Consider the following 16,851-nt stretch of genomic DNA (forward strand, 5'->3'; position numbering starts at 1 on the left):
AACTGTTCAAAATATACTTATTCTGGGAATCTGTCTTTTTTTTTTTTTTTTTTTTTTTAGAGACAGAATCTCACTCTGTCACCAGGCTTGGAGTGCAGTGGCACGATCTCGGCTCACTGCAACCTCACCTCCCTGGTTCAAGCGATTCTCCTGTGTCAGCTTCCCGAGTAGCTGGGACTATAGGTGCGTGCCACCACACCCAGCTAAGTTTTGTATTTTTAGTAAAGATGGGGTTTCATCATGTTGGCCAGGATGGTCTCAATCTCTTGACCTTGTGATCTGCCCTCTGCAGCCTCCCAAAGTGCTGGGATTATAGGAGTGAGCCACTGCGCCTGGCCTATTCTGGGAATCTGTCTTTATCCCACTCCTTTGATCCCTGGGATGTTTATGGAAACTGAATACTGTAAACTGTTTACAAATAGTTCCAAGTTTCATTCGCAAGTGAGTATTCATATGCTTGGTTGACAGGAAGTTATCATTTTTTTCCTCTCCCTTTAAAAAAAAAAAAATTCTGTGACTATGCCTCCTGCTTAGCATTCATGATTCTCATAGATACTAAGACAAAGGTGTGACTGTTGTAGAGTACTCATATGATTATTATTGATTCCTTAGTTTTTTTGTTATATTTTAAGATATTGCTTTAATTTTTGTTTTATTCAAGCTGCAACAGATCAACTTCATGAGCCTAATGCAAATAGTAGGATCATCCTTTGCTAATCTCCCAGATATACAACAACTTGTACAGCAGTCTCAGTCTGTGCATTTAGGGGGAAGCCAAGAATCAAATCTAAGAGGATGTGGTGATGTTGAAGACAGCAACAAAAATCTTACGGAGAGATTTTTTGTTAAGCCACAGTCAATGGGAGAGAACACCAGAGAGCCTCGCAAGAACAACCCACACTGCCATGAAAGAACTATCCCATCTGGTCAAAATAGTACTGGAAATGTACAGGTAATGTATGTAAAAATACCTTTAATGGCTGGGCATGGTGGCTCATGTCCCAGCACTATGGCAGGCCACACCTGAGGTTGGGAGTTCGAGAGCAGCCTGGCCAAGATGGTGAAACCCCATCTCTACTAAAAATAGAAAAGTTAGCCAGATGTGGTGGTGCATGCCTGTAATCCCAGTTATTCAGGAGGCTGAGGCAGGAGAATCGCTTGCACTCATGAGGTGGAGGTTGCAGTGAGCCGAAATCATGTCACTACACTCCAGCCTGGGTGACAGAGCGAGACTCTGTCTCGGAAAATAATAATAATAATAATAATGTCCTGAGTAGTTCAATAGTCATCGTGTTTTTTGTTTTTGTTGAGTAAATACTTTTTTTTTTTTTAAGCAGTTACTACATTCTACCCACTGCAAAACATATTGAATGCCATTTACGAAGTAAGGAATTTCTAATATATTCTAAACTTACATAATATCTTTTTTCTCTTCCAGAATATTCTACATGGGAGCATTCCTTTATGTCAATTAAATGGCCAGCCCCAGAAAAGAGGACCAATTCCATCATCTCAAAACTTACCATCTACTTTGTTTTATCCAGCTCCTGCTGGAAATACTCACCTCTGCCTTTTGTCCACACCTTCTGTTGTTCAGAAGGCACCTAGACTTATCCCACATGCAAAAACATTTAGTCCTGGTGATGGCTTTCCTTTGCTTCAATTTAAACCTAAACAAGAATTCAAGCCCCTTTTCTTACATGCAGGAAGTATTCCACAAGTTCCCTTCAGGCCTCTGCCACAACCAAGAGAGGCTTGGGGATTATCTGACTCCTTCCAACCTGCTCTGCCACAGAGAGTAGCACAAACTCCTCCAGCATCCCATTTGAATGTAAGCCAGTATAATACTGAAGCCAAAAAAAAAGAAGTTGAGCAGAAGACATGGGCAGAAACTGTAATTACAGAAATTCCTAAGCATGTAAACTTGGATCAATATGTTGGACAAGAAAATCTGACCCCTCCAGAGGACTCTTCAGTGTTTATAAAACCAGAAAAACTATTTGATGTTAAGCCAGGGCCCCTTGACATAGCTCCTCACCATTCCTTTGGACTTCCGTTACTATACCTGCCACTTAAACCTCCTAATACGTTTCCATCAACCTCAAGAGCATCTATTACAGTTCCCTCAACACCTATCCAACCTATAGCAGAAGAAAGAAAATACCCAAGATTGTCATTACTTCATCCACGTTTGTCCCCAGAAAATATGGTAATGAATTTTTGTATGGTAATGCAAAAGCAATGTCTTGCATTTTTTTCATACCATAAGTACCATATGGTCAGTGAAAAGCTCTTGTACATAAAAAAATGCTTGTTATAGAAAATAGCATGTAAAAATTAGGTTTAAAATAATGATTGTAGCTGGGCATAGTGGCTCATGCCTATAATCCCAATACTTTGGGAGGCCAAGATGGGAGGATCCCTTGATCCCAGGAGTTTGAGACCAGCCTGGGTAACGTAGGGAGAAGCGGTCTCTATTTTTAAAAAATTGTGTATAGACTCTTTCGTAGATATTTCTGCTGCTCTAGAAAGAAATAAGCAGTAAAATTACCAGGTACTTTGTGTAAGATTTAAACACGCAGAAAAAAAAGGCAAAAAAATTACCAGATGCTTTTGTTTATGTGCGTGTAGAGAGGAGAGCAAGTGAACACACATATTGTTTGAGGTTCCTAGCAATTATAGTATGATCTTCAAATCTTTGACAGGTTAAATTTGTTAAATAGACCCAGATCTGTGATTAGTAGCACATATATTAAAATGGTAGTTTTATAGACCCACCAAGTCCTCTTTAAAGGTATAACTTTTGATTTATGAAATTAAAATGGTTTAAGCTCTAGTTTTGAGGAGAGCAGTACTATCTTAGGGAGATAATTGAGTAATGCATTCTCAGGTATACTTTTATGATTTGAAGATGGTACTGGGAAAACAAATGGTTATTCCTTAGAAAAAATACTTAACCATGCTTCCTTTTCTTCTGAAGATAACATGAACCGAAGAAGAACCCCAAGTTTTTACCATCCAATTCCCAAGGCTTCAGGGATTTTCAGCATATTGCTGGTCTTTTCCATCTGTGGTCTTCGTGCCTCTGCATCTTCCCTGTTCCAAATAATTTTAAGTTAAATGCTGGACATTATATAATTTCATTTATAAGAGGAAAGGGTTTTGTTTTGTTTTGTTTTGTTTTACTCGCCCTGTCACCAGGCTGGAGTGTAATGGTGTAATCTCAGCTCACTGCACCCTCTGACTCCCAGATTCAAGTGATTCTCCTGCCTCAGCCTCCCAAGTAGCTGGGATTACAGGCATGCACCACCACGCCTGGCTAATTTTTTGTATCTTTAGTAGAGACAGGGTTCCACCATGTTGGCCAGGCTGTTCTCGAACTCCTGACCTTGTGATCCGCCCGCCTCGACCTCCCAAAGTGCTGGGATTACAGGCGTGAGCCACCGCGCCTGACCAGAGGAAAGATTTTTAATATGGGAATGAAATTAGGAAGGTGAGAACGTCTAGCTTAATATCTGAAATAGGATGACCCATTTGAAACTTTCAGCACTTTAAATCACTTTTTCTCTAAGATATGTATACTCATATTGCCAGTTTAAATCAATTTGTTATATTTGATTTGTTCTGTCGCACAGTTTAAAGAAATGCATTTTTCCTCAGTCTTTTGTTAAAATATTACATAATTGAGTTTGCAATTTGTCATTCTTATGCTTTGTTTCTTTCTTGTAGTGCAAAAAAACACAACTTATCCCACTTGAAAACCTCATTGCATTTAAACAAAGCCAACAGAAACTAACACATAATTTATTTGAACAAGGTGATGCTGGACGCCTTCAACTTCTAAAGGTCAAAATAGAACCACCTGAAGTAAGACAAAGAAAGGACAGTAAAAAAAGGCAAGATTTAAGTGAAATTTTATTTAATAATATCATATATCAGCAAGTTCATTATTATTTAAAATCACACGGTAATCTGGTTGTCTCCTAGGCTATACACAATTGCACATTCAGTTTTCTTTTCAAGTGTCATGCATCTGAACACATTTTATGTGAGAAAAATTCCTATTTTGTGAGACAAATACTATAATATTTTCCCATCGTATTAAGGAATTCTTTCCTACCATTTGTAGACTGGAGGATTCTTTTACAGTGTCTATAATAGGATGAACAGTCATCATTTGCTTCTCAAATATTTGGCACAATATCCCATATGCAGTAGTCCTCCCTTATTCCTAGGAATACATGCCAAGACCTTCAGTGGATACCTGAAACTGCAGACAGTACTGAACCCTATTATATATTTTGTTTTTTTCTATACATACATACCAATGATTAAGTTATAGATTAGGCACAGTAAGCAATGCACAATAACTAGTAATAAAATATAACAATTATAACTATATTGTAAGGCAAGTTATATGAATGTGATCCCTTTCCCTCTGTCTCTCAAAATATCTTATTGCACTGAACTCATCTATTTTCGAATCATGGTTGAACTCTGATAAACTGAAACCTTGGAAAGTGAAACCATGGATAAGGGGGGACTACTGTATCATCCAATACTTTGAACCAATCAATATGGTTCAAAGAATACTTTGAACCATATTCTTCAGACTCTTACAGTAAGCAGGAGGGTAGGTGATGTAAATTGTTTCAGGGCACTAAGAAATGTGTATGTGAAAAGCAAGGCTGTGACTTCTAGTGAAGAGCATTTACTGTAGTGTTTTACCACATATATTGATTGGTAGATTATTACTAAGTCTAGAAAATACTTTATTTATTTATTTATTTATTTATTTATTTATTTATTTTCACTGTAGAATCTGTTACTAGTGCTCTCTTTCCAGAAAAGGCCTTCTTGTTTCCATTTTTTCCCTCTTCAAATTTAGTCTTCCCCTTAGCGTTTTGAGACCTCTTTCCTCCTTGCTGTGATTTTGCTGAGGTGACTAAGTGTGCTTAATGTCTTCAAATAGACTAATGGAGGTATCTGATAGGGTTTCTGGCACCAGCTGCAAATTCACAGAAAAGAGAGTTTAATAATTATCTAAGATGTGTAACCCTGTCCTTAGATTCCAGTGACTAACATAGAATAGTCAGTTCAGTATTAGAGGTTCTAGAAATAAATTTCATATTTGATGTTTTGCTTATATTTGCTTGTATTTGCAGAATGTCTTGCTAATTTAATTAAATGCTATTGAAAAGAATTTATGAACATAATTTTGTTAACTGTATCCCTATATAGCATGATAAATGAAAAGCAAATGTTGCTATAATTGTAAAAAATATGTTTTATGCTATTATGTTTAACAGACAAAGGAGAAGAGCTGAGAAAGAGCTGCAAGAAAAAAAATCTGAGAAATTGAGGAGAAAACCAAATGTGACTTTTCGACCAGAGAATTCCATAATTAATAATGATAATTCAGAAATCATTAAGAAACACAAGGTATAGAAAAACTGCTATTGATTCTTCCCTGGTTTGCATGTACACTGAGTTTGGTATGTCTTTGTGGTTTATCTAGTCTGATTGCTGGGAGCTTCTGATTGTGATTAGGAGGATCTTTATATCATTCAGTATATCAGTCCCTGCTGCCTCCCTCCACAGAGCAGTAGACTTAGTGTTCTGAATGTGAAAAGCAACTTGATGGTATATCAAAAACTGCAGTTTAGAGCATCTGCCTATGTGGCTTTTTTTATATTTGAAATCACCCTTTGCTTATTTCTATGACATCTTAACGTATATGTTATGTTATTTGGGCTTCTCCTAATACAGTTTCACCCTTCTCTGAGATTCCTCTAGGACTTCCCAAACAGGTTTGTTGTGTAAACTCTATTTTAAGTCAAATCTTTTTTAAAAATTTAATTTATTATTATTTTTTAGAGATAGGGTCTTGCTCTGTTGCCCAGGCTGTAGTGCAGTGGCACAAATATAGCTCACTGCAGCCCCTACCTCCTGGACTTGGGCAGTCCTCCTGCTTCAGCCTCCCAAGTAGCTGGGACTATAGGTGTGTGCCACCATGCCCAGCTAATTAAAAAATATTTTTTTGAGAGGTGGGACCTTGCTGTGTTGCCCAGGCTGGTCTCCAACTCCTGACCTCAAGTGATCCTTCTACCTCAGCCTCCTAAAACACTTGGATTATAGGTGTTAGCCATCATGCCCAGTGTTAAGTCAAGTCTTTTTAAATATACCTTCTGTATTTGGTGACTGTCTAACTATTTTTGCAACAACAGATTAAATAAAGAGAAATGTATTAATAGTTTTGTTTACATTGATTTTTTAAAAGGCATGCTTTTTCAGTCAGTCCTCAAGAGCATGTCTAGAGGCACTTAGTACAACTGTTTGTTGAGTCCATGAAAGATTTTTGACAGGATGGTGTACTATTTGAGTATTATCAAAGCTACTCTGTAGGAGAGAGTTACACATGGTAACCTAGGAACCTTACATTAAATTGGTAATGCTTTTTTATTGTTTGGCTTACACATTTTCTTAACTCATTTGTAGAGTTACTTCAATAGAGTAAATAATTTGATGGAATAATTATGCCTAGAATGATGGAAATTGAACCTATACATGAGAATTCAATCTTCATAGCTATTGAGTATTTTTTTTACAAAATAATACATGTCTTTGAGTTAATCATAGATTAATCCTGTGGGAATTCATTTAGGAACAAGAAGAACATTGTGGTTCCCATTCTTTGGATGACTTCGACATTCCTTTTGGTATGTATGTGTATGATTAATGTAATGTCTAAGTTTAGAGTTAAAATTAGCTTTTTAGAAATATGTACAATATGAAAATGAGGCTACCTATATTTCTGCCCAGCTGACTACAAATTCAAGGGTTCCTATACTCTACCCCCCTCAACTCAGGTTTGGTAATTGACTAGAAAACCCACAGAAATTGGGAAAGCACTTTACTTATGATTACAATTTTATTATAAAGGATACAACTCAGGAACAGCCAAATGGAAGAGATGCACAGGGCAAGGCAGTGGTGGGGTTGGGCAGCACAGGGCTTCCATGCCCTCTCTGGGATGGCCACTCTCCTAGCACATCCATGTATTCACCAACTGGGAATCGCTCTTAACCTGTTTGCTTCAGGATTTTTATTGACTTTTCAGTACATAGGTATAATTGATTAAATCACTGGCCATTGTGATTGAGCTCAATCTCCAGCCCCTTCTCTTTCCCAGATGTGGCAGTAGGATGGGTGAATTGGGGGCTGATCGTTCTAACACTCTCATCATGTGGTTGGTTCCTCTGGTGACTAGGCCCTATGCTAAAGCCATCTAGGGGCTTGTGAAGAGACACCTCTAGCATATACTTAGGTGTGATCAAAAGGGGCTCATTAGAAATAACAGACACTCCTATCAGGAAATCCCAAGATTCTGAGGACCTGTGTGCAAGAAACTGGGTCTTTGTAGACCAAATATACATTTTTCATTATACCACAATGCTCCATAATTGATACTGTCTTATTCTACCTAGTCTTCCTGGGTGATCTCCCAGAGAAATCCACATGTAAACCCAAACTCTCACAGTAGACTTTGGAGTTTGGTTCTCTTTCCTCTTGAGTTTTTCCACTTGCGTAGAAATTACCTCAGGTACACCATGTGAATTCTGAATTCAGTATTTCTACTCTGTCCTGACTGTTTTTTCCTCCTATGTTCTCTTTCTCCATTTGTGTTGATATCAGCCTAAGCCAGAAACACGTGATTATGAATTCTGTCTTCCCTTTTATCCAGTCAATAACCAATTCTTACCTATTTTGCTTCCTTTGTAATTCTTAAATTTATCCTGTTTTCCCATCCCTCACCATTACTAGGTATATCCATTCAAACCTATTTTCCACACACTGGCTAGATTGTTTTCCTAGAATATGAATCTGACCGTATCATTTCTCTGCTTAACAGCTTCTACTGGATCTTCATTCCCAGAAGAATATCTAGGTTTCTAAGCTGGACATGCAGAGTCCTCAACAGTTCTGGTTTTGATTCTACCATGTCTTTGAAATTCAACTTACATAACACTTCATTCAGAAAGCCCATTTTAGGCTGGCCATGGTGGCCCATGCCTGTAATCCAGCACTTGTGGGAGGCTGAGGCGGGTGGATCACTTGAGGTCAGGAGTTTGAGACCAGCCTGGCCAAAATGGCTTAAACCCCATCTCTACTAAAAATATAAAAATTAGCCAGGCATGGTGGCGGGCACCTGTAATCCCAGCTACTCGGGAGGCTGAGGCAGGAGAATCACTTGAACCTGGGAGGCAGAGGTTGCAGTGAGCCGAGATCACGCCACTGCACTCCAGCCTGGGCAACAGAGCCAGACTCTGTCTCAAAAAAAAAATTTTAATAACATCCTGACACCCCATATTTTACTTCCATTGAGTTAGGTACTGTGCTGCTGGGCTCCTGGTAATATGCTTCTCAATGATTACTTCCAATGTTTTGTTATATTTAAGAAATGCTACAAGATGATAATACTTCAGCTGGATTGCATTTCATGGCCTCTCTGAAAAAGAAAGCTATAGGAAGTCAAGATGCAAGTACAAATACAGACCCAGGTAAATGCTGTTTTTCTTTTGAAAAAATTCATATATTTTGATATAATTGAGTTACCTAGACTTTTCCTTTAAGGCAGTGATTTAAAGGGAATTTTAAATTACGAGATATGATTTACTCCCCCTAGATTTTTCTCTCCAATCTTGGTATGTACTTTAGAAATCAAATTTATAACTTAGTAAAACATAATAGAGACTTTTCTTCAAAATTGCCATAGATTACATCCTAAGTCAGTAAAAATAATGCTTTGAATTTGGATTCTCTGTGTTATTAATTACCTTCACTGGAATTGCATGTCCAAGGTTGGGAGGCCTGGGACTGTGGCTAGTGAGGGTGAGCTAGGAAGGACTGGATTGGGTTTGGTGAGGGAGGGGTGTGTAACTATGTCCAGGAGTAGAGGAAATAAGTGTTGGAGGACCTATTATTTGGAATGTGTCCTGACAAATTTCCTCTTTAATATTGTTTATCATTATGAATAGCATCTTGAATAGTGCTCTACCCATTGTATCATAGTAATTCTTTTTTATGACTTTTAGTAAACTGTTTCTTTTACCCATGTACAGAACCTTGTACGTGCTTTTTAGCCTCTCTAACTTTATGTCTTAAAAATGTAATCATTGTAGAATATTTAGGTAATTTAGCAATCTATGAAGAAGATGAAAATTAACCATAATCACACCGCTTAGCAATAATGGTTTGATATTGTTTTTTCTTTCAGTCTTTTGTGCATTTTACATAGTTAGATACAGTATATAGCATAGGTGTCCTCCCTTAGTATCTAAACTCTCATTGTCCAGATATTATGGCTGTCTTCTCTAGCTTTTCCATGAGAGTTTAGTTTAATCCTCCTGGGTCCCAATGTTGTTTTTTTCCAAGTACCTTGGGATGCTCTTAAATCAGAGTGTATCTTTAATATATTATTTATTTTGTTATTTGCATCATAGTATGTTTGCTGCAGTGTTGAAGGCAATTTATCTCTAATGCATTCAGTATTATTGCATATTGAATGCTAACTCATGAATTAAATGAATATTAATAAAAAAGATATTTAAAATGCTTTATATGTTGTAATCCTTGATGAGTTGTTATTTAAGTATTTAAGATTTGTTTAATGATGTTTGGGCTAGGACACCTTTTATTAGAAAATTAGATGGGCTAGGACACCTTTTTATTTCCATTTGAAATACTGTCATAAAGTCTCCTGGAATTGGAAAGTTCACTATTTAGCACATTTGCAGAAGTGGATTAGATTTGCATTACAAGGGATACCTGTATTTTGTATCCTGTTCATTTCACTTTGATTTATATGTATGGCAAACATGTCCCTGTGTCATCAAAGAAATACTTCATAAGCATATTCCTTCTTCCAGCTATACATTAGTTTCCAGTTTTTTCTCCTACAAATTAGGCTTCAATGAATATCTTCCTGCATAAGAGACTTTTTTGGTTATTACTATGACTTAGCTACCTTTTTAACTTTGCCAATCTGATAGGTCAAAAAAAGTCATTATAGGCCAAGCACAGTGGCCCACGCCTGTAATCCCAGCACTTTGGGAGGCCGAGGCAGGCGGATCACGAGGTCAGGAGATCAACCATCCTGGCTAACACGGTGACACCCCATCTCTACTAAAAATACAAAAACAAAATTAGCTGGGCGTGGTGGCGTGCACCTGTAGTCTCAGCTACTCGGGAGGCTGAGGTAGGAGAATGGCATGAACCCGGGAGGTGGAGCTTGCAGTGAGCTGAGATCGCGCCACTGCCTGGGTGACAGAGTGAGACTCCGTCTCAAAAAAAAAAAAGAGAAACAAAAGTCATTATTTAAATTTGTATTTCTTTCTGAATGAAGTTGAGCATGTGTAAATGTTTTTGATATAAATGATGAGTCTGCATTTGAAAAACTTTTTTTTTTTTTTTTTTTTTTTTTTGAGACAGAGTCTTGCTCTGTTGCCCAGGCTGGAGGCTGGAGTGCAGTAGTGCAATCTTGTCTCAAGATTGCCTCCGCCTCCCAGGTTCAAGCAATTCTCCTACCTCAGCCTCCCAAATAGCCAAGGTCTTCTGACAGGTGACTTCCACTGTGCCTGGCTAATTTTTGTATTTTTAGTACAGACAGAGTTTCACCATGTTGGCCAGGCTGGTCTCAGACCTCAAGTGATTTGCCCTCCTTGGCCTCCCAAAGTGCTAGGATTACAGGTTTGAACCACCACATCGGAACTGAGAAACATTCTTAAATTAGATATGCTTATATTATCTAAGCATATCTTTGAGAAAGCCTTGGAGGTACATTGCTTTTGTTGTTAAGTGGTTTATTGAAGTTGGCAGCTATTTCCTGAGTCTGCTGTTCATCTAGGTGAAGACCCAAGATACAAATAATAATAAAATTTGAAATTACATTAATTATTTAAAATTACATTGTTAAGCTGTCACTCTATGTTTCTACCTATCACCTTCTATGCATAAGATCTAATTATCTGTATTCATATATTTTAATTTTTTCTTATGTTTGTGAAATTTTTTTGTTTTCTCTTTTTGTCTTAAATTTTTTAGTGTACTACAAGATAAGTAAGCTACTTCTCAAGAAGTCGTTTCTCAATGTGGTACCAAGCAGCAAATCATTTCTTGCACATCATGTGTGATTTCTTTTTTTTCTAAGAGCAGTATGACTTATTAAAGATATATCTGCATGATGCCAAAGCTAGTCACTGTCCCCCATAAGAAAGCAGTTAAACCAATCAATTAAGAGAGAATGATTTCAGTATTTTATTTTCTTTTTTTTCTAGTTTTAAGTGGTTTAAGTTCAAGCTTTGGTAATAAGTACTCAATACGAGTTACATTTGAAAATAGTGCTTTATTGAAAAAACAATGCTAGAAAATAAGGCTAGAGGCCTAGAACAAAAGGCACAGAGTTAAACTGTCTGATGATCTCCTGTGACAGGCCTGTTTATTTTACTGTTAAATAAGAAGCAGTTAACATTTGTGAAATTTAGATGTCAAAACACTTTAAGTGGTAAAATTTAATTATAAGCTCTGTGAATATACTATATACCACTGAATGATACCCTTTTAAAGAATGTGAATTAGCTGGGCACGGTGGCTCATACCTGTAATTCCAGCACTTTGGGAGGCTGAGGTGGGCGGATCACGAGGTCAGGAGATCAAGACCATCCTGGCTAACACAGTGAAATCCTGTCTCTACTAAAAATACAAAAAAAAATGGTGGGGTGGGTGGCAGAGGGAGGAAGAGAGGAAAAAAGAGCTGGGCAAGAAGTAAGTGGGAGAAACCCGCTGCTGACATTTTCAATATCTGTCTGGAATATATATATATATGTATTTTTACATTTGAAAATAGTGCTTTATTGAAAAAACAATGCTAGAAAATAAGGCTAGAGGCCTAGAACAAAAGGCACAGAGTTAAACTGTCTGATGATCTCCTGTGACAGGCCTGTTTATTTTACTGTTAAATAAGAAGCAGTTAACATTTGTGAAATTTAGATGTTAAAACACTTTAAGTGGTAAAATTTAATTATAAGCTCTGTGAATATACTATATACCACTGAATGATACCCTTTTAAAGAATGTGAATTAGCTGGGCACGGTGGCTCACACCTGTAATTCCAGCACTTTGGGAGGCTGAGGTGGGCGGATCAAGAGGTCAGGAGATCAAGACCATCCTGGCTAACACAGTGAAATCCTGTCTCTACTAAAAATACAAAAAAAATTAGCTGGGCGTGGTGGCAGGTGCCTGTAGTCCCAGCTACTTGGGAGGCTGAGGCAGGAGAATGACTCCGGGAGGCTGAGGTTGCAGTGAGCCGAGATTACGTCACTGCACTCCAGCCTGGGTGACATAGCGAGACTCTGTCTCAAAAAAAAAGAAAAAGAGAATGTGAATTATGTTTCAATAAAGCTGTCAATAAAAATAAGCAAATAACAAGAAACTGTTCAAAGTAAAAAAAAGTTAGTTATAGGTTAATCTCCTAAAATACGGTTTTTTTGAAACTTCCCTAAAGTAACCAAACATGACTTAATAAATCTGATATAGAAATAGGAAATTTTTAGCATTTTCTTGATGTAATTTAGTTACTTTACTGTTCTTGTGAATCATTCATATGAGAAAAACAATAGTCAGCTTGCATTCAATTATGAATTACTCTAAATTACCCTTAGAATAGAATTTGCTTTAATTATTTATACGCATGTCACTTCTACTTAGATTTCAAGAAGTACAATTTATGTTGTTTGTTGCTAACTTGTTCATACAAACTTGATGGTTTGGAGCAGTTTACAGTGTTTTTCTTAAAGTTTCTGATTATTTCTTTTTTAATTTTCAGAACATGAGCCTTTGAATGCTCCTCAGCTCTTGGTCCCAGATGTATATCTAAATCTGAAGCTTTCCACTGAAATGTCAGAGAAACCTTTGTCACCCTCAACACCTCATACAGTAGCAAACTTGGTTTGTGTTTTATTCAGAAATTTTAATAATACCTTTGCACTAAAAGGTATTATGGTCATCTAGACATTATTCAATTGTGTAGATGAAATGAGGCTAAAAATCTCATCTAGGTAGTTTTGTAGTAAAAGTTCAAAAATTAATTTAAGCATTGTGCCAAAATATTGTAGACTAAGATCAATAATACATACTTCCTGCTCCTTTTCCCAAGTTGGGCACATTCAGGCCCTTCTTTCCTTGTTATTAATAAGAATTAAGAATTAAGCCTTTATTTGGGGGGACAGAGTGACCATATAGAGTAAAAAGAATGTAACCCTCTTTGATTTTATGTGTTTTGGCTTAGGTTGGACATACTTATATAAATGTGATTGACATTGAAGCTGATGATCTTCTACAGGAATTACCTGTGAGAGAAGAGCCTTCAAATGATAATGTTATCAAACAGCAAAGCGATCATCCAGCAGTTCCATCGTCTGCAGAGTTACATTATATGGCAGCTTCAGTTACTAATGCTGTTCCCCCACATAATTTTAAGAGTCAAGGTAATTTTTTCCTACTTTTAAAACAAAAATGATTTGAGAAGTTCTTTAATATAGCATTGTTATCGCTACTCATATCTCTTAGCTCTCCTCCTAAAACCCACTGTATTTTTGGATGTTTATATTCACAGAAATGTTCTGTTAACCTTCTCATTACCTTATTTAGAAGTTTAGAATCAGTCTTTGAATGTTTTTCATATTCTTGATGGAATCAGCCAATTCCTCTATGAATTTATTTTCCAAACCTGCAGAAGTAGCTCCAGCTTGTTTGGATGGAAAAAGCTTGAGAGTAGGCATTACAGAAGTGAAGGAGCCTAGTGTCACTTCACCTACACCATCAGACATACAGCAGAACGAAGGTAAACAGCCAAGAGGTATAGCATGACCCTCTTCTGAATTACTGTTATATTGGAAACAAGCAGCAAAATTTGGTAATTGCAAAATAAACCAGAAAAAGAGTTGTCCCTTGCCAAGGAGCATGGGGGCAAATAGGTAAATGAAGTAGAGACATGATTCTAAAGCTGGGACCCATGGATATTTTGTAAAAAGTCACAAATCTGTTTATGCATATGTCTTTTCTCAATTAATAAGGCTAAAAATAAATATTCTGTGTGAGTTCATGAGTGTTTTGATGTTAAAAAGCAATTCTTATATTGTAAAAGGTGGGAAATTATCAAATAGCACACCGAAAATAAACAGGCATGGTAGCCAACAGTATTTTTTTCCCCAACTTTTATTTCAAATTCGGGACACATGTACAGGTTTGTTACCTAGGTATATTGCATGATGCTAAGGTTTAGGGTATGATTGGACCCATCACCCAGGTGGTGAGCATAGTACCCAATAGGTAGTTTTTCATCCCTTACCTTCCTCCCTCCCTGTCCGTCTCGTAGTCCTCAGTGTCTGTTGTTTCCATCTTTGTGGCCAGGTGTACGCAATTCAATAGTATTTATAAATATTCAGTTTTATAGTCAGGTTGCATTATGGTAACTTTTTACAAGATTTAGAAGACTATATATATTTAAATTTTTAAATAAAATACATATATATGTGTGTATTGTTGTTGTGTTTTAGAGACAGAATCTTGCTGAATTGTTCAGACTGGGGTACAGTGGTGCGATCATAGTTCACTGTAGCCTCGAACTCCTGGGCTCAAGGGATCCTCCTGCCTCAGCCTCCCAAGTAGCTAGAATTACAGGCAGACACCACCATGCCTAGCTAATTAAAAAAATTTTTTTATAGATACAGGGTCTCACTATGTTGCCCAGGTTGGTCTTAAACTCCTGGTCTGAAGTGATCCTCCCACCTCAGCCTCCCAAAGTACTGGGATTACAGGCATGAGCCACCACACCAGCCTAGAAGAATATCCCTCCACAACCTGAAGCTACTGCATCCTGTGACTGGTTAGGTTAATCCAATATGCAATCAGACTTCCTGCAGCAGAGACCTAAGTCTCCCCTAGGTTCCACAGTGGTTGTGAGGTATGGACATAGCCAGCCCTGTGGTTGCAAGATGCTTGGGCACAGAGTCTAGCTCTACCTGATTATTATATAATGACAGTGGGCACTCAGGAGACATGAGGAGCAAGGAAGGGATGGGTTAGGATGTGTTAGGGCATGTGTATCACAGCTGCATGTACAAACAACTACCAGCATTTCAGATTTTAAAGCCTTCATCTTCTCTCTCCTGTCATGGGGCTGCTAAGGTGCATGGGTGGTGAATGGAGGACGTATGAAGCTAGCAATCTTTCAGACGGGGGAGGTATGTGGGAAAGTGAACAGAGCCTGGCTTTTAGATTCAAATAGAACAGACCTGGATTTGAATCCCAGCTCTGTCACTTAATAGCTTAGATACGTTTTACAAATCAATTAACTTTCTTTGATCCTCAGTTGTATGTCTGTAGGACACACCTTAGAGGGTTGTCATGAAGTACATCTAGCCAAGTGTCTGTGGCTGCTTATGTACCCTGTTAGTTTCCCTTCATTTTCATGCCAATCAACTTTTGAAGTTCTGGCAGACAGGAAGTAGATTTTTCTCTCTGTGACTCCTGAGTATCTTAGGCCAGCATTTCAAACGACCATAAGCTACAGATTAATTTCATTTATCAATGAGACTGGGTTTATAATCAACCTTTTGGAGTTTCCTTACAGGGGGAGAATGCCTGGTTGCAAAAATTTATCAGTGGACCCTTGTACTCTAATTACAGAGAAGAACTTTAAAAGGAAAAGTTTTATATTTTGAAATTAAATTCTGTCGTTTTACGTAATATATTTTATTTTATTTTATTTTTTTTTTGAGATAGAGTCTCACTGTGTCACACAGGCTGGAGTGCAGTGGTGTAATCTCGGCTCACTGCAACCTCTGCCTCCCAGGTTCAAGTGACTCTCATGCCTCAGCTTCCCGAATAGCTGGTACTACAGGCATGTGCCACTACACTAGACTAGTTTTTATATTTTTAGTAGAGGTAAGGTTTTGCCATGTTGGTCAGGCTGGTCTTGAACTCCTGACCTCATGATCCACCCACCTCAGCCTCTCAAAGTGCTGAGATTACAGTTGTGAGCCACCGCGCCTGGCCCATAATATGCTTTAGAAACTCAGAATATAGTCACACATTAGAGTTGACTGGGATTTACATTACAGGAAAAGGTGAGGAGAAGGGAGGGACAAGGTCACTAGATGCATACAACAAAAAGCCAAACAAACAATAAATTTCTGTTTTAGTGAGACCTGCTCATTATTTTTTGAATGACAGTAGCATCTTATTTTGGAAGTCATCTCTTATTAGGAATATCATCAGTAATAGCAAGCAGAGTTTTGCTGGGCCTAGAAAGAGCATTGCAGGGTCAGTGGAACTCAGTGTTTAACATTCTTGGATGGGTGATTTCTCTATGAGTCAGTGGAAGCGGAACAGGTTCTCCAGAGAAAGGGAAGCTAGTTTCATTATATATTGAGGACGTTCTGGGTTTTGAGCATGTACTTCTCTTTTGCTGTATTTTCCACTTGGAAGTTTGTATGCATCACATTCTTTCCTGAGAGTGATTGAAGCTGATGCTTCAGGCTGCTGAGAAACAGGGATAGATAGATGTAAAGTACTGTGAGAGTCAAGCTAAAAAGGGTAGGGCCAGAACAGGTAGGGAAATACTATATAACTGCCATTGCCAATGTTGCCATTTACTATTGTCTTATCATGGGAAGGTTCATCTTAGACTGGGACTGAAATATAATAAGCACTATTTATATTTTTTTAGTAGTTCACATTTTTTCAAAGTACTTTGCCACATTATGTGATCTTCACAAAACGCGTAAGTT

At 37.7% G+C, this 16,851-nt stretch overlaps 1 protein-coding gene across 1 annotated transcript in view; it reads left to right on the forward strand.

Annotated features, from left to right (window-relative positions):
- CPLANE1 (ciliogenesis and planar polarity effector complex subunit 1) overlaps positions 1-16,851 on the forward strand; it is a 155,968-nt gene that overhangs the window by 89,938 nt on the left and 49,179 nt on the right. The window contains 8 exon segments of the mRNA XM_017868905.1: positions 662-952; positions 1,439-2,209; positions 3,730-3,896; positions 5,310-5,442; positions 6,665-6,719; positions 8,460-8,561; positions 12,885-13,006; positions 13,401-13,545. Coding sequence (XP_017724394.1) covers positions 662-952; positions 1,439-2,209; positions 3,730-3,896; positions 5,310-5,442; positions 6,665-6,719; positions 8,460-8,561; positions 12,885-13,006; positions 13,401-13,545 — 1,786 coding nt within the window.

This window comes from Rhinopithecus bieti, unplaced genomic scaffold, assembly GCF_001698545.2.
Source record: "Rhinopithecus bieti isolate Rb0 unplaced genomic scaffold, ASM169854v2 scaffold_4911, whole genome shotgun sequence".
Classification (NCBI taxonomy): Eukaryota; Metazoa; Chordata; class Mammalia; order Primates; family Cercopithecidae; genus Rhinopithecus; species Rhinopithecus bieti.